This window comes from Equus przewalskii, chromosome 17 (genome assembly GCF_037783145.1).
Source record: "Equus przewalskii isolate Varuska chromosome 17, EquPr2, whole genome shotgun sequence".
NCBI lineage: Eukaryota > Metazoa > Chordata > Mammalia > Perissodactyla > Equidae > Equus > Equus przewalskii.
In genome coordinates this window covers 56,727,395-56,753,678 of record NC_091847.1, presented here as the reverse complement: position 1 = coordinate 56,753,678, position 26,284 = coordinate 56,727,395, and the positions used below count along the sequence as shown (strand labels likewise).

The window sequence follows — 26,284 nt, the reverse complement described above, 5'->3', positions numbered from 1 at the left end:
GGTGCCTTGGTCCCCAGTGGGGAATTGTGATCTAAGTCCAGTCCAGTGCCAGCATGGGGGATACTGGTGTGGGAATCCTTAGGTCCCCTGGTGATGGCAGTGTGGATTGGCCCAGAGGAGCACTGTGGCACCTGATGGGGGATATCACGCAACACACATACAGGGGTTAGAGACAAAATTAGGTAAAATTATACTTTCAGATTTCAGCTGTAAAGCTCCTTGTATGGTCGAGTAGGTAAACAAAATATGTCCTTGTATTGAATCACACAAATATTTTCTTGGAACTCTTTGGATTCTAAGTGATAATAATAATAAAAAAGTCTTTATCACTAATGAACACAAAGTTATTTTCTCATGTCTTATCTAATTAAATGATCTTCTCATCACTGTGAAAGAGACTAAGAGCTCTCCTGATTGCATTTGATTATTAGTATTTTTTAAAATACAATAGAACTTTATATTTTTAAAATTATTTTTGTGCTTTACAATGTTGAGATATATACTTGAAGGCAAACAGGCATTTTTTGTTTACTTAGAACTTACAAAAGGAACACCTAGAGTAACTGTGAGCCTGCAATTACTTGAGTAAATGAAACACAAGATCAAATGGAAAAGTGGGTGACAAAAAGGTGTTTTGGTATGATTATCAGAATTCTCATGATCAGGATCTAAGACTGTGAGTATCATTTAATCTATTACCATAAATAATTGCCTATACATGCTAGTGATGGATCTACTGTCTTACTTGTCTCGTTCAACAGATTTGACTGAATACATTGTGTGTGCAGGCAGTGATCTAAGTTCCAGGGATGCAACAGTGACCAAAACAGACAAAAGTTGCTGCTCTCCTGAAACTTAGAATCTAGTAGAGGAAGACAGATAACATAAGTAACAGAAAAAATAAATATGGGCAACAATATGGACCCAGATGCCCAGGAGAGTCTCAGTATATGCTTATTGTCATTGAATTCCATCCAGTTTTACATATGTACAAGATTTAACTTTACTTATTTTATTTTAATATATTTTAAATTTTTAACTATCTTTAGAAGTAAATTTAGATTCACAGGAGGTTGCAAAGTTTCTTCAGAAAGGACTTGTGTATCCTTTACCCAGTTTCCTCCAATTAACCATTATACATACACAATTATAGTATAATATCCAAACCAGGAATTTGATAATGATACAATGTATGTGCACAGTTCTATGTCATTTTATTACATGTGTAGATTAATGTAACCAGCTCTGCAGCCAACATGCAGAGGGTTCCTTCACCACAAAGACCCCCCTCTGTGACCCCTTTATATTCATATTCATCCCCCTCCTTGGCACAATCCCTAAACTCTGGCCACCATAAATCTATTTTCCATCACTATAATTTCATTGTTCAAGAATGTTGTATAAATGGAAGCTTACAGTTTTGACTTTTTGAAATGGGTTTTTTTTTACACAGCATAATGCCCTTGAGATCCATCAAGTTGTGTATCAATAACTCATTCCTTTTTTATTGCAAAGTAGCATTCGATGGTATGAATGTACCACAGTTTGTTTAACTATTCACCCACGGAGGCACATTTTAGTTGTTTCCCAGTTTTGGCTATTACAAATCAAGCTGCTATGACCATTTATGTACAAGCTTTCTATGGACGTAAAGTTTTAATTCTCCGGGATAAATACAATTGCTGAGTCTTATGGTGGTCCCACGTTTATTTTTATAGGAAAGTGCTAGACTGTTTCCCAGAGTGCCTGCACCATTTTACATTCCTACCAGCGATGTTGACAGACTGTTTCTCTGCAACCTCACCAGCACTTAGTATTTTCATTATTTTTTTATTTAAGCCCTTCTTTTGGGTGTGTGCTGCAATATTAATTATTAAAGTGTAGTCTCCTACTATATAATAATTATTTTACTTTTGATATAAAGCAAGGTGTGAAGTAAAAAGAATAAAAAGAGAAAGAAAAGATGTAATAGTTTATGAGTAGCTTTGCCTACCTGAACACTGCTGAAAACTTTTCCATGTGAAATAAATATTACGCAGTTAAACTGGAATTACTGATGCAAGAAAAAGAACAGTGTGATATTAAGTAATCTAAATGTAGAGTAGTGAGGCCTTAGTGTCAATACGTCTTTATGATGAATGCGTCTCTCTCATCGTTAATATTCTGCATATATGAAGTCAGAGCTATAGGAGTCACTTATTTGTTTAAATACGAAGGTGCTTCACTTATCAGCAGTGTAGACCATGACTATATTTTATTGATTTCTGGAGTTTCTAGGGAGACCCATCAAGATTGACAGAAATATTAGGGATGTGTATTAAGTATTTGGTTTTGAATTAAATATTGGGATACAAAGAAACTTTTGTCTTATACTGGTAAATAGACAGAGCCGTGTAAACTATGTAAAATCAGCTCAGTGGACACCTCTTGTGGTGAGGAAGATTCACCTTGAGCTAACATCTGTGCCAATCCTCCTTCATTTTGTATGTGCATTGCTGCCCCAGCATGGCTGATGAGTAGTAGCCTGGGATCCAAACCCATGAACCCGGCCCACTGAAGTGGAGAGTGCCAAACTGAACCACTATGCCATGGGGCCAGCTCCCACAGTTATATTTCTGAATCACCAAATAATAGTTAACACTGACAAAGCATAATGTTCTGAACTTGAAGCTGGGGGAAGCCAAAAAAAGAGGGGCCTGGTGTGGGCTTTGAGAATTTATAATCTACTGGAAACTGGATTTTTGTTTTTTAAAATTTGCTTTTAAGGAATTATTATCTGAAAAAGAATTTTTTTTCAAAGACCCATCTTCTCAGAATATGAATTTCAAAGCACTAAATTTACCTTTTGTGCTATTTACCTTTTGCAGTGAATTCATCTTGAATAACAAAGGAAAAAGAAGAAACATTATACTGTCCTATAGGAGACACAAAAACGGACAAAACAATTCTTGCTCTCAGCTAGCTTATAAGCTAGGATATTTAAAACTTGCTCGTTCACAATGGTACTCTACAGTGAAATGCAGCATCCAAACTAGAAAGGTGGAAGTAAAGTGACAAAGGAGTCCAGAGGAAGGGGGAATTGCCTTTGGCTGGGGTGACCAGGAGTTTCATGGAGGAGGCAGCATTGGCCTTGGGACTTGAAGGCTAACAGGATTTGGAAAGGCAACACTGGAAGTGTAAAGTCTTCTAGTTTGAAAAAAACAAGCAGCAAAAGCCAGAACAAAAGTGTGATGTCACGGGCAAGAGGCTGACAAAAATAAGAGAACTTAACAAAAGACTATTCTCAAATGCTTCCAAAATTTTCATTCTTTGCTTTCAAGTATCCTAAATTAATTGCCTTCAGTTTAGTGGTAAAACTAAGATTATTCTACGAACCAGAGACCCTACCTGTATCCCACAGCCCATGTTCCAGAAACTCTGCAGTGTCAGGAAAACATATGCAGGATATGCCACATATCCTATTATGCCACATATCCTATTTATGCTCTTTTAGAAAATTGCTATTCAGGGGACCATTTAATGCTTCACTGAAGAGAAAATCCATAATCCTTTTTGTGCTCTGCATGGCAGTGGAGGTGGTGTACTGTCTATAAAATATGCTATACTTAAAATCAGCGATTTCAAAGGTACACTTAAAAAGACAGACTGCATTTTTCAAGTATCACAGAATAGCCTTGGCTTCCTATTATTTTGGAACCCAAAGGGAAAGTAGTGCCTTTTAGCATCGCTTTAAATAACCAGCTTTATGATGTTGGCTAGAGTATCTTTTCCTCAGATCCAATTCCAAAATACTTTCCAGAGTTTAATGACTAACTAAGCAGGAGAGGAAAGCTTAAATTAAGTTGGCCTTGACTGAGTCCTGAGACAAGCCGTTTTTCTTGGATTGCTCATCTGAGAAGCTCCATATCTCATTGTCAACACAAAGTCTGCTTATACAGTAGACTGGGCATTCCATTTTGTTCTGTTTAATAACTAGCTTTAAAACCAAACCAAACCAAACCAAAACATGTTATTCCTGCTACTGTCAATCTAAATGCCTTATTTGGTGACTTCCCTGAGCCTTCTTCAACCTGAGAATGGATATTTTCAACTGAAAATGTCTTTTTTTTTTTTTAAGTAAGGACAAGAAATTGATTTTTTTCTTTAGACTTTGAAATAGATTGAAGTATTTTTTCTTGCACCTCAGTGTCTAATTTTTCTTTGTGAAATTTTGTGTAAGCCAACTGCCACTCCATTCAAATTTAAAGGTGACACCAAGGTGAAGGGAGGGCTTTATTACGCTCTAAGGCAGGTGACAGGGAATGAGGGCCTAAAGAAGGGCTCAGAGAGGACTTGAGAGGTGGGGACCTGGGGACCCAGGGTGTTTAACTCCTCAGGGACAGAAGGGAGGGATTACCACCCACCACACACCCTTATAAAACATCTTTCTCCCAAATTAAGGCAAAAGTAGGAAGTGGAAGCTTGTTAGTAAGATGGGTCTCTCCTGTTTACAATGGAACGACGTAGCTCCATAGGGCAGCTGTCACTGTCAAAAGCTAGAACTAGAATTATTATTATTCTTTTTAGAAAGGTCAACTATTATTCAGATACAAATCAAGACAGTAAGATGTGGGGAAAGTGGGACTAATAGGCCACTGGTAGGCATTTACTTTTGTTGTAAGCAGTTATTAAAAAGTGCAAAATATCTGGCTACAAATAAAAGTTTGATAATTATAACTTATAAGTATTTCTGCTGTGTGAAAACTGAAATTCCAAGTGAATAGACTGACACATTTCTATGTGTGTGTAAAATCTCTCCCAGCCCCCACTAAAAAAAAAATAAAAAATTCTCACAGCATGAGGCCTGACATAGGGAATATATTTTGTACCCGAGATTTGCCTGGGGGCCAGTGCACCCCAACTTCACCATTTCTAGCACCTTCTTCACTTTATAAACAGGGGGTCCCAGCAACTTATAAAGTCCAACCTACTCTAGTGCTGCCCCTCCACCATGATGCCGACCCAACCCTCCTACCACGGTCTGAATTCACCCTGTTTTCCACGAGGTAAAGGACAAATATGCAGGCACCCTGGTAAGCCTAGAGATAGAAATGTTTTGGGAATTGGTGGGCTTTTAAAAGCCCTAATACTCACCCATGTATAGATGTCCTGTTTTCCTTACCCAAAAGAATGGATGTGTGAAAAGGTGCTTCTAAAACACGGTAGTGCATCAGAATCAAGTGAGGAGTTTTTTAAAAAAAAAATAGAGATTTCCAGTTATTTTACTCCAAATCTATTGAGTCTGAATCCTCTGAAGTGGGACCTGGGCATCTGCATTTTTCCAAAACCTCCCCCAGGTGGCTCTGGCGGGGCCAGTTCACTGCCTGAGGTTTGGGAGCACTGAGCTGTAGAGGGAAGATAGGGAGGATTCAGCTGCAGAGGTCTTTGCAAAGGGCTCAGAACTGGTCAGTGCCCAGGACCACTCTACCAAATGCCATGAGACGAGCACATTTATCTCATCAGCCCGCATCATTCAAGCCGCATATCATATGTCTCTGCATCCTTGGAAAGTATCGCAAAGTCAGACACAAGGTAGGGCCCCACAAATGTCAGACTGATGAACGGACATTGCTTAACCCTAAAGTTAGCAAAGAAGATGACTAGCCATGTGGTTGTGTATCTTCATTTGGCTCAAACACTCTAAAAATACTAATTTATTAAAATAAATGATATAGGTACCTTAAAGCCCAGATATTTACTCAGACTTTTCAGCAATTCTGTTAATTTTTTTAAAAATCAAGACAGCTATTTTGATAAAATATCTGCTGTAAAGAAGATAAGAGACTATAAAGGTGACATCAGTCACCTTGTGAACACGGCCACACTGAGATTCTGTGGGCTAAACCAAGAAAATGTATTCCCTAATACTCCTTCTGAATCAACGATCATCACTGTGATTGTGACAGATAGTCTAAGTGATGACAGGTAATAATGGGAGTTAATCCAGACAGGTATTAAATAACGGAGACAGGAAAATCATTTAAAACTAAACTTGACGGTTATCCTCCGATGTTTATTTCAAAAGTGTTTTGATATAAATGTTATGAAGCATTTCATCTTCTTGCTTGGCAAAAGAAGAGATAATATGACTGCATAATCATTAGTTAACATTTCATTATGGATGTCAAAACCAAGATTCCCGTTAGACATTAAAAAAATTTTTTAAGTCTTTTATTTCTGACCCTCAACTACTTAAAGTAAAACAGTCTTATTTAGATGTCATGGATATGGGGAGGAGCTGAACAGGCAGCCAGAGAGCAGGTGTTGGGAAAAGAACTGATTTTCAGGGACTGACACTTCACTCTGTTCAGAAACAATATTCCTGAGTGACATGCATTTTAAAGTAGCTAAATAATGATGCTTATCCCATGCAGTTCTTTTGCTAACCCTCAATTCAAAAACAGAGGTTATTTTAAGATTTTAATTTGTTTCATATATTCATTAAGTAAGTTCAGTTTGGAGAAGCCATGAAAAATGTGCACTAAATCTCTGAATATGTTTATTTGTGTAAATAGGAGAGTCAGGCATGGCTGGATCCAGAAGCACAATAAAGCTGTCTGGGCTTTGTCTCTTCATCTCTTGGGCAAGCTACACAAGGCTGTAAGATGGCCAGTCAGCTACATCAGGCTCATGTCCTACCAACTTAGAAACTCTGGTTAAAAGTCCTTCCAGATAGCTCCACAGAAAAGACTCTGAAGGAATCAGATTTTCCAGGCTGGGATCATCTTTCATCCCTGAATCAAACACATTTTCATCCTTGAACCAGCCGACCAATCCATAACTGGGCTGGGTAACACTTACTAGCCCGATGTCGTTATCTTCCCTTGTCGATGGGTGAGGGAGCAGGGTTGCCTCTTCCCAAAGTCACATGTCATGGTTTTCTCATGTGAAAGAGAAGTTCTAGTGACAGAGAAGAAAAGGCTATTCTATTGGCAAAAAGAAAAAAGAAGAAAGGCAACTAGCCTGCCACACTGCCTTGATTTTCCCATTAGCGTTTATATGTCTAGAAAAGGAAGAAAAATTATAGTCTTCAATGGCGAAAACAAATTATGCCCTATCAAGTGAGAAAAAAATGTATTTCTTCAACAGTATAAACAATGGTTTTATTTTTGTATTTCAATAAGGTTTTAGATATTATAAGTCTCTCGCCAACCCCAAATCTAATTTTACACCCTTGGATGAAATGTGGTAGAAAAAAAAGTTAAGCATTTCACATACAAAGTTTCTAGATTTCAGCTACTCCTTGTACCTTGCAAGTGGTAGGTACTCAATAAATGTTGAGCACTTAATTAATTATTGTATCACAGACCCGTGGAATTTGATGGGACCTTAGCAGTCCTCTAGTTAATCTCTTAGATGGATGTGGACACCCCCTACAATGTCCTCAGCTCAGTCACTGAACTGCTATTTGAACACTTTCATCTGAAAACCTCCACTCGTTTCCTCTCAGGAGGTTTGTTTGCCATATACTAGCATCTTATAAGGTAATTAGAAGCTGATAACATTGCACGAAGGAGCATTCACGTTGTTTGTTTAATTTCTTTTCTTTTTCTCTCCCTCCCACCCTTATGCAATGTAAGATGCAGATAAATTATTAAGTGATAGCTCAAGTAATATTGCCTGCCAGAGAAACTCAAATGAACAAGCTGGCCTTTGTTCAGGGAAATTTGGGGAGAATTCTGGACACGGGATTGATTGAGGGGAGACGGAGGAGGAGGCCATGGGGCATTATTTCGTGTATAGGCCCCTAAAGGGTGACTTTGGAGCTGCCTGAGAGGAAGGCTGCAGTCATGGCTGTACCAGGTAGTTGATACCTGGGCCAATAGCACGGGTGGCTTCCTTGTGGCTGGAGGAGGTGTATTTTCAGCCAGGACTATAGAGAAGAGGCAAATGAAAGCTGTTTCATCTGGAAGATAGGGAAGTACAAAACATCCAAGAAAGGTGGCTTCTATTAAGAAACACACACAGTATTGCAGCAAGTGTAGGGGTGGGAGGCAGACATGCCATACCTCTTGTGGTATTACTTGTTATCTCTAGTAACAAAGGTTCTTTAGAGTGCAATACGTTTGTTCATAGCAATATTACTTTTTTGGTCATTATTTTTTCCATAGATAAATCACATACATAGGGAATGTCTAAATACGTCCCTTTTTGGGATTAACTTGCTCTTGTTCTATTCTTGGCTTTAATGGAACCCCTAAAATCTTCTCTGAACCTTGCTCAGTTTGGTAAGTTAAAGACTCTCAAGAAGCCAAAACATCTTTTGTGGTTTTAAAACTAAATTTTATGCTCTTCTTTGCTTAGGAGGTATTTTAGATTACCTGATAGAGAGAAGGAGGTGTGGTTTTAAAAAAAACTCCAGGAAATCAATATTCAGATCTTATCTTTAGAATAGAAAATTCAGATAACATCTTTTTCCTGACCCTAAAAAGTAGTGGTTAACAACAGAAATGCTTGGCAGGAGAATTAGAATCAGAGTGAGAGTAAACGAAAATATTTGTTGATTCAAAGACTGTTATATTTATAGACTAACACACAAACTACCTATCAGCAAAGACTATTATTCTTAAAAATTGAGCATTAGTATGCATCGTGTGATGAGTTTTGAAACAAACTTATTAGGATAATTATTAGCATTAGAAGAAATAGCAGAAGATGAGCAGAAACATTGATTTAAAATACATTTTATGATGAGCATTGGCAATCTGGTTGCAACAATGACAGAACATGTTTGCTTTTGCATATATTCAGTTTGTTTTAGTGAGGGATGCCCCAGAGATGCATCCAAAGGAATATGTTGATGTCTTCCTAATCATTAGTACAGTCCTCAGCCCAAGGGAACTACAAATCCCACAATGCAACATTCCATTCTTACTTAAACATGGACTTCAAAAACGACTGGATCCAATTTGATCAGACAGTAGGATTTACCATGAAGCCCAAAATGCTAAGACTTGAACTGTACACAACATAGACTTTTGTCAAGTTTGCTACATTTCTACATTCAATTTTAAATAGTGAATGTTTGTACTATCCATCTCATCAGCTTATGTGATACAATTAATTATTTTTACACATGAAAAAATAATGATTTCACCATAGGAAATTAGTGCAAAATTTAAGGACAAAATAAGCCATTGAGAATTTTTCTGAAAGAACGATTCTTTTAAAAATATATTTTAACATATATATTCCTTGATATTGAGTCACTGTTATTTGGACTCAGATTAAAATATCTTGTGTTTCGAACTTTTATCAATTCTGAAATTATTATCACAGGTTCTAGTGATTGGCGTGTCGTATAGCCACTTCAAATCAGAAATAGCTGTTTCCTCTTATGGGTATGGAGTCAATTACTTTATTCCTACAAGGACCTCAATGTGTTCTCTATGCAGTGGTTTTATAAATACATAACAGCAATACTAGTAAGAAGGTACACATAGACAATTAAAATAATAGCTAAAATTTATTGAATGCTTACTATCTACCAAGCGCTGTACTAAGAGCTTCCATGGACAATTTCATTTAATCTTCACAAAACCTTATAAAGTAGTTATTATTATGGTTCCCATTTTACAATAGGCTGAGACTTAATGAGAAAAAGTATCTTGTCCAATGTGCAGAGCTACTAAGTGGATCCACTGTGTGAACCCCAGATTCTGTGTTGAAATCACTACATTATACTGCATACCATGCATCACCAAGAAAACATTATTGTTATTTTGTAATGTGGCCACTGGAAGCAAATTCATCTTCACCGTTGGAAAAACACCTCAATACGCACGATTTTTTGTTGGTCAGAAAATATCAACTTTATGTGTGAAAGCTAGGACATTACCTCAAAATTTTCTTCATGAGCAAACTTTGTTTCCTCTTTGTGAAAAAAATTTTTTAAATTTCATCAAGAAATGTTAATATAGACAGGTGAAAAATATGAGGGTAATTTAATCCAGAAACAAGCATTGAGCAAAAAAGATCTTTATCCCATTTTCCAGATTGGCTGACTGTATCAATCGTGTTATCTGAGTAATTGCTCAAGTGTTCGCTTATGTCTCCTGGCAGCATATACTTCACAGCAGTCGTGTTTCCACAAGAAGAATATCAATACTCTGACTGTGAGATGTATCATTTTGATGTGTTTGCGATGCTTCCTGGGAGCTTCACCTCATCCATTACACTGTTCTTTCTGGTCTCAACCTCCTTGCATGAAAGTCTGGAATGACGTGCATCTTCCTGATTGTTAATCCTGCTGTTTTCTGCCTTTGTTTCTGAGGTTTCCACATTTCCAGGTGTTTTGCTATCCAGCACATCTCTCCCCTCTTTACACTTCCTCCTCTGACCTTTTCAGTACAACCCTGTGATTTCTTCCACCTTAAGCTGCTCCCCTCTTCTCACCTTTCACAAACGATGCAATCACAGGCTGGAAAGGTGGAAGCGGTTTCTTGTTGGTCAGAGTGTATTGATCACACAGCTTGTCAGCATAGAGCATCTCTATGCTGCTTGCTCTTGCTGTAGCTGCGTATCCCACAGCCAGGTCCCTTCAGGCCCCAACTCATCCCTGCTCTTCCTCTATTGCATTGTTTCTCAAACGGTGCTCCCCAGCTCCCTAGGTGTTCAGAGATGTATTCTCAGAAATACATCTAAAATAATTTCAGTTTTTTGATGATTATCGTAACGTACTTAATATAAGTTGCCAAATTTCAGTGCTTACACTTCAGTTTGTGTTTCTTGTTTTATTGGTGCCAATGGAATGGCGGTTTGACTTACTTTGGTGGTTTCTCAAACTGGGAGTCCACAAATGTATTTTCTGAGTTCCTGAGTTCTCAAGATTGAGAAACACTGCTCTACAGTGCTGGAAATAGGCCTGGACAAGTGAGCCATCACTCAGGCCTGGCTACTCATTCCTCATACATCTATTTTGTACTTCCCATGAGCTTCACACTCAGTTACGCACTGGGGATTTAAAAAGTTCTGGTCTTAAAGGATAATTGGGGAGGTCAGATAAGTAAAAAGACAATTTTAATACATTGTGACAGTGCTAGTCAACTGGTACAAACCTTCCAGAGAACAATTTAGCAATCGCATCAGGAGCCGTGAAAATGTGGGAGAACCCTTGACCCAATCATTCCACTCTTCGAAATTTATTTTATGGAAATAAGAGAGATTGACAAAGGTTTATATGAAAGAATCAAGAAGTCAAAGGAAATGAGGACTGTTGGAACTGACTCAGCCCAGTATTACTTACAATAGTTAAAAATGGAAACCAGGTTTAATATTTAATAATAGAGGAATACTTAAATTATGGCATCCCACTAATGGGACATTAGACAGCCACTAAAAATAATATTTCTACAAAATATTGAAAAAGAAAGGATTCATAATGTTAAGCAGAAAAACAACACATAGCTCTCTAAACCAGACGTCAGCAAACTTTTTCTAGTGAAGGGTCAGATGGTAAATATTTCAGGCTTTGTGGGTCATATGACTTTGTGAGCTGCATCTGTTCAAACTCTGCTGTTGTAGTATGAAAGCAGCCATAGACAATATATAAATAACTGGGCATGTTTGAGTTCCAATAAAAATTTATTTATGGACATTGAAGTTTCAATGTCGTATAATTTTCATGTGTCATGAAATAGTATTTTTAAAAATTTTGTTTTCAACCATTTAAAAATATAAAACCCATTCTTAGCTTGTAGAGCATATAAAAACAGATGGCAGACTGGGTTTGGACTGTGGGCTATAGTCTGCTGATCCCTGGTCTACACCATATGATTTGAATTACGTGTGTGTGTGTGTATTTGTAAAACCATATGAATATTAATAGTGGTTATCTCTGGGCAATGAGATTATAGGTAATTTTTATTTTTTATGATTTTTTTGTGTTTTCCCCATTTTTAATACAACATTACATTATTTTCAGGATCAGAAAAGTGAAAAATAATTCACAGGGCCGGCCTGGTGGCACAGCGGTTAAGTGTGCATATTCCGCTTCGGTGGCCCGGGTTTGCCGGTTCGGATTCTGGGTGCAGACATGGCACCACTTGGCAAACTATGCTGTGGTAGGCGTCCCAAGTATAAAGTGGAGGAAGATGGGCACAGATGCTAGCTCAGGGCCAGTCTTCCTCAGCAAAAAGAGGAGGGTTGGCAGCAGATGTTAGCTCAGGGCTAATCTTCCTCAAAAAAAAAAAAAATCAATTGGAAGCCATTTAAAGATTAATGAGTTTCTGAGTGATGTGATGATCACATTTCTGATCTAGAAAGATCTACATGGCAACAGGGCAGAGAATGGATTGGGTAAGGGTGAGCCTGGAGGCAGGAGGACAAGTTGAGAGGTTGTTGTAGGAATTCAGGTGAGAAGTGATGAGAAACTAAACTGAGGTAAGGGAGTGGAAACAGAAGGAGAAGATTTGAATGATATGGAGGAAAGTGACTCCACAGGCCTTTGTGACTGATTAGATCTTACAGCTGAAGGAGATGTTGGGGAGAGAAGGGTGAAGGGCCGCCCATGTCTCTGCTCCTGAAGCCAGGTGAGTGGAGGATTTGCTGGAGATGGTGGCATGATCAGTTTCAGATGTTTTGAGTTTGAGGCAGTTGTTGGATGGTTGGGTGAAGATTTTCACTACAGTTAAAAAGTCAGGAGGAATAAATTATATAGACAGTGGTTGTAGTTATAAGAGCTTGTGCATTCTCTTGGAAAGAGGTGTTGAACAATGATTCTTACTCTTTCTCCTTCGCCCCCGCCTGGGATTATATGGAGACACAATCTAACCATTACCAGTGGCTCATTGTCATAGTCCATTCAAACTTTGGGGTCATTTGCCCTCTGCCCGCAAGACCACATCAAAGTTTCTGGAAGTAGTTGAGGATAGTTTGAAAAAGTCACACAAATGATTTCAATATAATCTCTCTAGCCCCGATCTTGAAATGTACTTGTTGAGTGAGAAGAAAAGAGAAAAGACCTTGATTTCCTGAAACACCTAGACATTTAAAAATAGGCAAAGTGAAACCTGTAAAAGAGAACCAAAGCACAGAAGGAAAATCAGAGTGCACTAGAAGTCAATGGAATAAAAAAAAATTTAAAGGAGAGTGCAAGAGTATTAATTACAAAGAAGTGATTAAATAAGGATTGTTGGCACTGACAAATGTGAGGTCATTGTGAACCTATATAAGGATATTCCAGTAGGATGGTGGAGAGGGAAGCCATTCAGGAGTGAGTTGAGAAAGTGGATGGGTATTAAGAAAAAGCTGAAGCATCGAAGAAAGGAAAATAAGACAATAACAACTAGATGCCCCTCTCCCCAATCTTTCATGCCCATTGCCACAATGTGTACCATTTGATTAAGAGATGCTTGAAAACTTCTTGCTGAATGATTGAGAGGATGGATCAGTGAATCCATTCTTGAATAACTTCGGGTTCCATTAGGTATTATCTTCTCTGAACCATAAGAATCATTGAGAGTATTACTGCACTGTATTTGAACAAGTGACAGGTTAGTTTTAGCTTTAATGGAAGATAAAGACAACCCTTCCCATTTGAGTGAAATACTTTCTACAGATCCCTGTTGATCGAGGATGTTGCAAGTACTTCAGGTAGAATATATTTTTTAACTGCAAATCACCATATAAATATTATTTATATTGCAATATTATTACTGCATTGAAAAGTAAGACATGCCAAAATGAGGTTTCTTCCCTTTTAGGTGTGTTCTCAGATATTAATTATCTTTTTTACTTCATAGTTTTTGATAGTCTTCAACTTGGAAGAGCTGCTTCTCGCCATGTAGATAACAAGGCATCTATAGCCAACAGCAGCTGAGAGGCAATTTGAGGAGACGGGGTGAAGGTGGGAACAGCACCGGGATCACGTCAAGTGTTCAAAATTGTATTGTCAAGGTTGCCTGGTTTTAATTTCCATTGTACATAAATCCTGTGATCTTTTGAAAGGAACTCTTCAGGGCTAAATAAGAAGTGAGGGAGAAAGAAGACTTACAGGGTGTCGTCAGGGTTTTTCACAATTGGAAAGCTGGGAGGTGTGGCAGTCTGGGGAAAGGGGAGGCAAATTTTGGTCTGGTGTAAGGAAACTTTTTCTAATAACCATGAAAGGATTTGCTCCCAAAGTAACGGAGCGCTGCTGCTCTTGAATGGCTGCTGTGTTGCAGTTTTGTTAACGGAGGCTTCCTAAAGCTGATGTCAGAGTGGAACAACTGGCCTCTCAACTCTCCTCTAACAGCTTTGGAAGTGATTTTCAAGATAAAGTGAAAGAAACCTGTTAGCCCTCTCCCACATGGTCTACCACAAACACTTACTGAGCCCTACTATGTGTAGGGCCTTCAGTGTTTCTCAGTAGGGTTTCTGTTTGGTGAGACAATCCTTCATCAAATCCCTCCCCATCACACAAGCATGCTGTGACAACTGAAAATGCCTCCACATGTTTCCAGACATTCCTTTGGGGCGCTTCTAGTTGAGAACTGCTGATAGGTGCTGGAGCTATAAATACGACTAAGATAGAACTTAGGGCTCCTGTGTCTCTTTTACAGACTTGAAATCATTACTATTAGCATGCGTAGTACATTAGCCCTCTCCATTAGTCCATTATTTGCATTTGTGTTTCAGGCTCCCTAACTGATATACTCTGCTCCTTGAGGAGAAGAGAGAAGAAAGAGGTGGTTTCCATGGCGGCCTAGCAATGGGCATTAAAGTAGAACAATACTTCCTGAGTGTTGGCAGCATATGAGTAAACACCAGATCCAGAAGGGAAGGCCTGGCCAGCAGGGTGACGTGGTACATGGGCAACCATAGAAAGGTAGAGAGCACTAAAAGAACCAGGCAGCCTTCCTGACACCTTTACCAAGGCTGAGGCAGAAGTATACAGGCTATTCATCAAACACCCGGATGGCGAATTTTGGCTTTGGGTTCAGATCATGCTCCATTTTAGGAGTCTCACAGAAATATACTTCAACTAATCATTATCCTGAGATTTTGGGTTGGCTGAGAAATCTCCCTGTTCCCTGAATCCTGCCTGGTTCACTCTCTTTGAGCCCCTCTCTCCTTCAGTATTTCAGGCGGTGTTTGATAGGCCCTGGGGAGCTTGGAACCGTACGTGGCCTCTGATCCCAGCACCCCAAGAGTGACCTACATTCCAAGAGAATGTGCAGCAGATAGTTTTCTGCCAATCCTCAAAGCAAAATGTCTGCTGGCTTTCTTGGAGAAAGTCCCAAGTGCAGCTTGTACCAAATTAAACCCGGAGGGTTCTGCGAGAATGTTCTGGCCTTGGGATTGCAGTGAGTAGAACGTTTTTGTGGTTCACACTGGAGGTCATGGGAGAGTCCTAAGGAAATATTGGTAGTCCTTCAAGCTGCTTATCCCCAAAACCTCTGCTTTGCTGATTTGTAAAGTCTCACTTCAGTGGGAAAAGAGTAGTGTTAAGAGGAACTATTTATGTGTTTAACAAGACTGAAAACACTTCTGCAGACGACCCTATTAGGTATAGAAATAGGCAACTTTCAGACTTCTCTTATCACCTTCATGTCAAACCCGAGAAATATCACTGAAAGTTGTGCTCACTTGCTTTGCTCTAGAATGAATCCACTGCCTGATATTTCTGATCTGCCCTGCATCTCTGCTGTGGAATTATCACGTTTCCTGCTTTCAATTCTTGTTACGGTCTTTGTCATACGAATGAGACGTCTTAGAATTTAAAACTCCTAGTATAATAGTTTTCTTCTCCTTATATATTCTTGAGATAACACCCATTATAAGTAGAAATCAAGGCCAAGGTGTTTCATTGCAACGACAAAAAGCATAAAATGAAGACACACACACATACAAAATTAACCAGCCTTCAAGATAATCTAAAACGTGTCACATGAGAAGGAAGTGTCCAGATATTATGCTCTTGAATATCTAGAGAAGAAATTATGCGTGATTGCTCTAACTCTCCTGGCAATTTAGACAAACATTTGTGTGGTTTAACCTAAACACCAAAGAGAACAGAGCTGCTCATGTTTCGTGGATGTCTCTGAAGAGCTCATTGGTGTGTTCCACCCACTCTGCCTGAGACTTTCTTGAGTTAGTTATGAAATTATCAGGCTAGATTTTTTGTTTTGTTGCATTATGAATTTTATTTTCCTTCTTTATTAAGCATGAGAGAACCTTGGATATATACTGCACAACAAATGAGTTTACATTTGTGAATTTATCTGACCAGGCGAGGGTAATGAACAACCCCCAATGGCAGTGGCTCACAGTGACAGATTTTCCTTCTTCCTCACATTTCACGTTGGCTTCATGGCAATCGCAGTTCCATTTTGCATGTCTTCTTTATTATAGGATTCAGGCTGAAGGAGCATTCCCTTCTATGAAGAGAAAAATGATGGGGTCTTTCACTGGTTCTTAAAACTTCTGCTCAGGAGTAGCACACAAAACTCCTGTCATTAGTCTGAAAAAGTCACATGGACAAGTTTGATGCCAGGAGGCAGGAGACTGTAATCCTTTTACAGGGAGAAACAGCAAACAATTGGGAATAACAATACAAGTAAATGGTTTAATATGCCTTAGGATATAATTTGAAAGTGTAAGGAAGGAAAGAACTGTCCTAGAATTCTAATTGGAGATAACTCAGGTCCCCTGTTCCGGTATAGCAATGGCAGGTTTTGTTTTCAGAATGGTTCTATTTTATGTAATTGCAAAAATGAACAGGACATTTTCCCCAATGATAGAAATAACATATTCTCATTATTAAAAAATTCAAAACAGGGGCCAGCCCTGTGGCATAGTGGTTAAGTTTGGAGCACTCCTCTTCAGCGGTCTGGCTTCATGGGTTCAGATCCCAAGCATGGACCTGCACCATTCATCAGCCATGCGACCCACATTTAAAGTGGAGAAAGATTAGCACAGATGTAAGCTCAGGGCTAATCATCCTCAAGCAAAAAAAAAATTCAAAGTATACAAGAAGGTGTAAATAAGAAAGTAAAACTCGTTAGAAAACACCCAGGTAAATATCAAGAAAAACTCAGTGCACGTTTAGACATCATAGCCAGAAATTGGAAACACTCAAATGTCAACATTTATCTAGATAAACAAATTGTGATATATTTTTTCAGTGGAATATTACTCCATGATAAAAAGGATACATGCAAGAGCATGGGTGGATCTCAAAAACCTCATCCTGAATGAAAGAAGCCAGACACAAAAGATTACATACTGTGCAATATCATTTATGTGAAACTCCAGAAAAGGCAACTGGAACCTAAGGTGACAGAGGGCAGATCGGTGGCACCCTGTGGCATGAAGTGGGCAGGGTTGACTGGGAAGGGCTACAAGTCAACTTTCAGGGTGATGGAACTGTTCTCTCTGTATCTTACCATGGTGATGTTCCTTAGACGTATACATGAGTCAAAATTCTGTGAGCAATACATGAAATGGGTACATTTTGTTACAAGCAAACTATAAGTTCAATAAAGTTGATTTTAAATTACTAAAAAATCTTCACAGATTCTTACCGATTCTTAGTTATCTTATAATTAGATTACTTATTGAACTTTAAAATTAGTTATTTAATTTTTTAGTTGATTTTCTTGGGAACACTAGCTAGGCAATCATATCACCCTTTTTCTTAGCTTATCACATGGTCTGACCATTCCAAAGCAATGTTTAATGAGGGGAATGGATTCTTGACAGATTCTAATTTTGACCAGTTAGGAAGATGCTTGCTCTTGTTGTCAAATAACTGTTCTTTTTCATTAAGAAAATAGCCTTTTTTTCTCTTGAGATAAATTTTAATCAGAAATGAATGATGAATTTTTCCCAAGATCTTTTCGGTGTCTGTAAGTTTTCTTAAATCTGTTAAGGTATTAAATTACTAACTTAATTTGCTAATATTAAACCAACCTTGCTCTTTGAGACTAAACCGTACTTGGTGGTGGTATTTTTTTTTAAGTTGATTTTATTGAGATGGAATTTACATACAGTAAAATTCACTCTTTTTTAAGTGTACAGCTTGCTGAGTTTTGAAAATCCATATGGTTGTATGTGTATTATACTTTAATATACTGTGGTATTTAATCTGATTATATTTTATTTAGAATAATATAATCATAAATAACATTGGACTATAATTTTTGGTACTGTCTTAAGTTTTGATATCTGAAACATGCTAGTATTTTTAAATGAATTAGAATGATTCTTTTTTTAATGTTTGAAGTAGGTTAAGCAGCGTAATATGTCTGTTTATGTTTCCTGAAGGTTGCTGATATTTGTCTTAAAATGAAGCAAGATAAAAAAATTAAGAAAGTGAAAACTCTCCAGGATTGGTACCTTTGGGGACATATTTTCTTGAGAAATTATCCAATATACACTGTGACGAGGGTAGTAATGATAGTGATGATGAGGAAGATAATGATAAGATTTTCTTAGGACAATTTTGTTAACACATTTTTAAGGAATTTTCCATTTTTATCCCAGTTTTAAAATTTATTAACAGAAATATTTCTTTTAAAGAAAACCCAAAACTTGCTATATTCATTTACAGCCTCTTAATCTCAATCTTATATATTTTGTTATTTGTATATCATTTTGCTCCTTTTTAAATGCATTAGAAGTTTTTAAGAATTTTTCTTATTGAGGTGAAATTCATATAACATAAAACTAACCATTTAAAAGTGTACAATTCAGAGGTGCTGTGCAACCACCACCTCTGTCTGGTTCCAAAACATTTCCAACACATCTCGTCAAAAGAAGACCCTGGAGGGGCTGACCCGGTGGCGCAGCGGTTAAGTTCGCACGTTCCGCTTCTTGGCGGCCCGGGGTTCGCTGGTTCGGATCCCGGTGCGGACATGGCACTGCTTGGCAGCCATGCTGTGGTAAGCGTCCCACGTATAAACTAGAGGAAGATGGGCACGGATGTTAGCTCAGAGTCAGGCTTCCTCAGCAAAAAGAGGAGGACTGGCAGTAGTTAGCTGAGGGCTAATCTTCCTCCAAAAAAAGAAAAAAAACAAAAAAAAAAGAAGACCCTGGACCCATTAAGCAGTCGTTCCCTATTCCCCCTCTTCCCAGCCTCTGGCAACCACCAGTCTGCTTTCTGTCTCTGTGGATTTACTTATTCTGGATACTTCATACAAGTGGAATCATACATTATGTGCATTTGTATCTGACTTCTCTCACTTAGCATAATGTTTTAGAGGTCCACCCATGTTGTAGGATGTTTCAGTATTTCATCCCGTTTTATGGCTAATAATATCCCGTTGTATAGATGTAGCACATTTTGTTCATCCATCCATCAGTTGATGGACACGGGCTGTTTCTACCTTTTGACTGTTGTGAATAGTGCTGCTATGACACTCATGTACATGTTTTTATGTGGACATATATTTTTACTTCCCTTGGATATATTCCTAGGGGTGTAATTGCTGGGTCATGTGGTAATTCTATGAAGAAATGCCAACATGTTTTCTACTGCAGCTGAACCATTCTACATTCCCACCAGCAGTGTATGAGGACTCCAATTTCTCTACATTCTTGCCAGCACTCGTTATTTTCCGTTTTTAAAAACATATATAGCCATCCTAGTGGGTGTGAAGTGGTATCTCATTGTGGTTTTGATTTGCGTTTCTCTAATGACTAATGATGTTCAGCATCTTTTCACGCACTTGTTTGTCATTTGCATATCTTCTTTGGAGAAATGTTTTTTGAAGTCCTTTGCCTATTTTATAGTTGTGTTGTTTGCCTTTTTATTAAGTTGGAAGAGTTCTTTATATATTCTGTATACTAGACCCTTATCAGATGTATGATTTGTAAATATTTTCTTCCATTCTATACATTTTCGTGTCATTTCTTTAACAAAGTCCTTTGATGACAAAAGTTCTTAATTTTGATGAAGTCCAATTTCTCCATTTTTTGTTCTTGTTGCTTATACTTCTGGTGTCATATCTAAAAAACTATTGCTAAATTTAAGGTGATGAAGATTTACTCCTATGTTTTCTTCTAAATATTGTATAGTTGTGGTTTTTGTACACTGAAACTCGGCTGAATTTGTTTATTAGTTCTGGTGTCATTTCTTCTTTAAATGTTTAGTAAAACTCACCAGTGAAACCATCTCGCCCTAGTGCTTTCTTGCTTGGGAGGTTATTAATCAGTGATTCAATTTACTTGATAGACATAGACCTATTCAGGTTACCTATTCCTCCTTTTGTGAGTTTTGATAGATTACGTCTTTCAAGGAATTTGTCAATTTCATCTAAGTTATCAAAGTTGTAACCATAGAGTTGTTTATAATATTCTTTTATTATCCTTTTATTATCCATGTGATCAGTAGCTATGGTCCCTCTTTCAATTTTGATGTTCGTAATGTGTTTCTTCTCTCTTTTATTCTTGATTAGCTTGGCTAGAGGTTTATCAATTTTATTGATCTTAGAACCTGTTTTTGATTTCATTGATTATTGTTTTCATTTCATTGATTTCTCCTCTAATTTTTATTACTTCGTGTCTTCTGCCTACTTTATATTTAATTTACTCTTCTTTCTCTCATTTCCTAGGGTAGAAGCTCAGAGTTTGATTTTAAATCTTTTTTCATATATATATATATATGAAGCTTGAGAAGAATGTGTATTCTGCTGTTGCAGGATGTAGTAGTCTCTGCATGTCAATTATATCCAGTTGATTGATGGTGCTGTTCAGTTCAATTATATCTTAATAATTTTCTGCCCGCTGCATATGTCGATTACTGATAGAGAAGTGTTGAAGTCTCTAACTATAATAGTAGATTGGTCTGTTATTGCAGTTCTATTAGTTTTTGCCTCACATATTTTGATGCTCAGTTGTTAGGTGCTTACATGTTTAGGATTATTATGTCTTCTTGGAGATTGACCCCTTTATCATTATGGAATGCCCATCTTAATCCCTCATAATATTCCTTGCTCTGAAATATACTCTGTCTGTAATTAATATAGCTACTCCAGTTCTCTTTATATTAGTTTAGCATAATATATCTTTCTCCATCCATTTATATTAATCTCTCTATGCCTTTATATTTAAAGGGGGTTTCTTGTAGACAATATATAGTTGGGTCTTATTTTTTATCCACACTGGTGGTTTCTGATGAACCAGGAGCAGATGGACAAGGGCAAGCGAAAACAGTTCTTTCCTACCATTCTTAGGTTGGCTTTTTCTTGCTTTGCTTTCTTGATTGCTATAAACCTTTGATTATTTTCCAGAGTTTTCGCAATGTTAAGACAGTTTTACTTGCTTTTTTGGTGTTTCTATAAAGGGATGAACTATTGGAGGTATCTATTTTGTTATTTTCATTGACATCTGTCAGATATTTTTATCTTTCATTTGGCTTTTCAATGAACCAACTTTTTAAAAAATAAATTCTTATGTATTTTCTATTTTGTTAGTTTCTCATTTTGTATCTAATCAGTTAATCTTTAATTTTTGTTTAATTTTATTATTTTTTGTATAATTTAGACTTGAATGTTTAATTAATTTTCCTCTTTTTTAAAAACAAAATTGTCTAATGCTATGAATTGTATCTGAGCATAAAATCAGCTGTAAGATTATCTTGTTTTCAAACATAGTAGCCTCATTTTTATCTTTTTTAAAAGCAATCTGTGATTGCAGTTATAATTCTCTATTTAATCCAAACATTATTATTATTATTACTATTATTTGTGTAAGGAAGATTGGCCCTGGGCTAACATCTGTTGCCAATCTTCCTCTTTTTGCTTGAAGAAGATTGTCCCTGAGCTAACATCCATGCCAGTCTTCTCCTATTTTGTCTGTGGGATGCTACCACAGCATAGCTTGATGAGTGGTGTATAGGTCTGCACCCAGGATCCAAACTCACGAACCCAAGGCTGCTAAAGTGGAGCACGCAAACTTAACTGCTACGCCAACAGGCTGGACCTCAAGCATTATTCTTTAAAGTGTTTTCTTAAATTTTCTAAGAGATTTGTTTTATTTTCTGGGCTTTTGTCATTATTTTTACTTTTATTGCGTTGTCGTCTGACTGGGTTTATCTACTTTAAATATTTCAGTGGTACAAATGTAAAGGTTTGTGAGTACCTTATCTTTACTGTGTATTGTACTATTTATTAATATAAAATACCATTTTTTAATCTGAATGATTTTTGTTTTGATTTTGAATTCATCTGAGATTAATATTGCTAGTCTTCCTTTCTTTGTATATGTCTTTGCCTGGTATATCTCGTCTCTTTATTTTCAAAAATCATATCCTTTTAGTTTAGGGGTGACTCTGGCAAACATAAATTAGTTGAATTTTTAAAAACCTTAATCTGATAATGTTTGTCTTTTAATTGAAAAAGTTAACTCATCCACTTTTTTTGTCTTAACTGATAGTCAATCGTATTGCTACCATCGTGTTTTGTTTTTTGTGTGTATCCTAATAAATGTGCTCTTCTTTCTTTTGTTTTCTTTTTGTATTTGGCTTTATCACATTTTAGTCCCCTTTTCTGTGATTTTTATAATTTATTCATATTATTTTTAGTCTATTATATTTTTTAAAGTTGTGCGTTTATTTTGGTGCCAACGTCGAGAATGAAACAGAATGTGTGGGAGCCTCGTCCTAACCCCACTGACAGAGTTACCTGAGCACGTGCTCCCCTTCATCTTCTGCATTCTGTTCAGACAATCTGTAACATTAGTTACAGATGTCTTCATTTTTACATTATGAATATTCTCTTTCAAGAACTTATTCTTAACATTTACATCAAGCTTCACGAGCATATCCACCATAACAATTATTTAGAATAAACTGTAAGTTTTGCTGGGTTCATTTCTCACAATTTTTCTCTTGATCACTCCCTCTGGATGTGTTCTAATTAGTTTTATTTTGTTTGAAATGTGAGGTCAGCATAATATTCTATATTCTTGGGAATAAATCTCTACAGTGTCTGAACAATGTTTAAACGTGTGTGCCTTTCACCTGGCCTTGCTCCCTAGTTGACCACGATCTCCACTGCACCCTCTTGCCTGCTTGATTGGCCTGCCTACATAGCACTTTGTGTTTATAAAGTGTCTTCTAGACCTTCCTAGACCACATAAAATTCAAATATCCAAACGTTTAAAATGTGATCTTGTGTTCTCACGCTGAGTGACATTCTGCCTTATGCCCTTTCTTTCCTGGACTCAGGCTTTGGAAGATCAGGTATGGGACCTCTTGGAGGAAGCAGACAAGACAGCTGAAGAGAACAAGGATCAGAGTCGGGTGTACGACGCCATGGCCAACACCCTGGGGGAAGCGTGGGCAGCGCTGGTCTCCATGCTTGAGAAAAGAAGGCAGCTCCTCAGGTTGACCTCGGAATTTTTTGAAAATGCCTTGGAGGTTTGTGTTGAAGACAATTTCTCCCTCCTCCACATCAGAGCAAATGATTAGCACTCCTGAAAATGTTTCATTTCCACAAATAGTCATTGCAATCAGTTAAAAAATATGGCAGAATAACCAAGATATATACAATACATTTAATTTTTGATTGTCAAAAAATAAAATTATTAGTATTTTAAATGTAGCCTTTCAAACAAAAACTAAGTACACTTAATTAAAATTAAGTAAAATATTAAGTGAAAATGGGAACTCTTACCCATAAGTCATTATGATTTATTTCCCTCTTTAGAAGATAGTAATACAGTTACAAAATTAAACAATTATCCCTGATTATAGGATTATTAGGAAATGTTGGTCTAAAGTATTCTTGTTGACTAAAAATTGGAGGATAGAATTTCTTCTGCTGCTTATGAAAAGGCAATTTCAGAATATTCCATAGAATGTTTGACTTGTAAGCATAACATTAGAGAGTACTTTCTAAGGCATACGGTTGAGATTCCTTAGTTAGAACTCATTAAAATATAAGGGAAGGAAAAAGTTCTGGGCCTAAGAAGGTCATTTCTCCCTATGATTTTTTCTTGAATTCTGTGATTTTTTTGAGGTTCCCAATTTCAAAATGTGAGACTCAAAGAACGTTATCAAAAGAGGTGTTATATTTGGTGTAAGACAGTTATTGGAAATTTCGCTTTTAACTTCGCTGTCAAGTGGCGGTACATTCATTTTGATGTGAGAGCCCTGCTTCATTATGATAAAGCACTAGCTTTGAAAAACATGGCATTTCCAAACTGAAAATTCAGGACTTAAATCCAAAATAATGAAGGAGAGGAGATTAGTAATAGAACACAAAAATTGAGGTAGACAATCTCATGCATCATGAACTCGTTTAAAAGTAAAGGAAGGAGCAAAAACCTTATTGTAACTTTCAAGGTTTGTTTTCTACAAGGGACACTGAAGTGCAGCTCACAATTCATTTTACAGATCCTCTTGGGAAAGAGTTCCATGCACAATTTTCTTTCTGGAAAAGAAATAAACCAGGTGAAATATATCTACAGGGGTCAACTTATAGATACATCTGATTCATTTCATCCTAATATGTGGGATATGAGTGTCAACTTCCCTTAAAATTCAGCTAGTTTGAGCACAGGAAATTATCTTTTTTCAGACATCAGGCCCAATATTTGTCTCTCACTGAGTAGTAGCGTTAATGCTAGCTGATTTTCTGTATGATGAGAAATTACTGCCATGTATTACATGAAATCAAAGGAAATACTAAGTCAGCTTAACTCAACATAGCACTCTGATTCTTAGTGAAAAGACAAATTGTTCTTTGTATTATTCTGCTTCCAATTCCGTGGACCACTTCATGCTAAGCTGAAGGCAAACTCTTATGTAAGCTTCCCTGCCCCTTGTGTTTGCCAAAGCAATTTACTTTAGTGATTTAAAAAAAAAGGTGAGGGTGAAATTAAGAATAGGGTCTTTGGAAAGTGTCCTCCTGGTGCCGCTTTTATCCTACACAAGCTGCAGAAAGAAGAAAAGTAAGCAAAGGAAAATACCCATGAGATAAAAGTTAAAACTTTAGGGAAGCTTTTTCTGAGTAAAGGATTATCTGTTGGTTTGTTTTTTTAAAATTTCAAATAAGTTGAAATATAGATTTAAGTTATACAATAACTAAAACTTTTCATAATATTCTACAAGGGAAAAATCAAATCACCTACGAGGTTTTTTCCCCCCTCTCTTTGAAGTTTCTCTTTAAGGAAAGTCCTTAAAATTATTTACTAGACATGGAATGAATTAGAGTTGTAAATGACGTGTGGCTAGGATCCCGTTATTGAACTATGTGCGTGAGGGAGTTCTTTAGAAATACAAAATGACTTCTTCTGTGTGGTTGGTAGTATTACAATATGGTTTCAGGCTCACAGACTTAGCCATTAGATAGGTTGTTCTCTTCTCAACACTGTGCTAGAGTTTAGGAACACTGTCCCTAACTGACAGTGGCTTGCGTCCATCCAGTTTTTCTAACAGGATGGGGGAGGCCGTCTCTGCATTTCCAAAGGGGACATGCTCATCAGTCTCTCTCCTATAATTCCATGCTATTTGTAACTGGATTTATGTGGCTATTGTCATAATCAAAATATGGTAGATTGTGTTAACCAAGTAGATACAGAAAAATATTAAAAATGCCCAAATTTAAAGATGATAGTCTGGAGAAAACTTGAGAAAGAAGACAAGCACTGTGATAGGCTTTTGTGTCTGTCTCACTGATACCTTGCCTTTATGAGTTTATTCTATGCCTGATCTAAAGCTGAACATGTTGATAAAATGTCCTTATAAACTGCCATAATTACCTTTGAAACTTAGTGCTAAAACAAACTGCTATTTGTCTCTCACTATGGATATACTGTACTGGCATAACCAAATACGTTTTGCCCTCTTCTAAAATTTGTTTCTAAGATTATTCTCCTGAGAATTTTACCATCACTTCAGCCATCTCCCCTTCATTCTTCCTCCATGGAGAAACACAAAAAGAGAGACCAGTCATATTGCTCACCATTTAGGATGTCAAATTGCTGTTCCTTGTTTTCTTGAAATAGAGGACAAATTTTCCATTCTTGCTGCATCTAATGCCATTTTTATTTATATAAATAATCCATAAAGTCATTGATAAAAATGCAAACAAAATTACAAATTATACATTTAAAAGCTAAAAGTTTACCTCCCCTCACCTATCCCTAATCCCGTTCCTTCTCATAATTGTAACCCTTTGTGTGTATCTTTTCAGACCACTTTCTGTACAAATAGACATATTTTTGTTTTGTGTAAGAAATGGGATTAGACGTTGCTTCTTGGCCTCCTGGCTAAGATCAAGTGTAGAAATGGGATTAGACTATGTATTATTCTGAAATT

General features: G+C 37.1%; 1 protein-coding gene across 10 annotated transcripts in view; it reads left to right on the top strand.

Annotated features, from left to right (window-relative positions):
- The window catches only part of CCDC141 (coiled-coil domain containing 141), a 181,578-nt gene that overhangs the window by 30,259 nt on the left and 125,035 nt on the right, over nucleotides 1-26,284 (top strand). For all 10 annotated transcript variants that reach the window (XM_070580351.1, XM_070580350.1, XM_070580349.1 and 7 more), the window contains one exon: nucleotides 23,189-23,380. In XM_070580351.1, coding sequence (XP_070436452.1) covers nucleotides 23,189-23,380 — 192 coding nt within the window. The remainder of the gene's footprint in view (nucleotides 1-23,188; nucleotides 23,381-26,284) is intronic.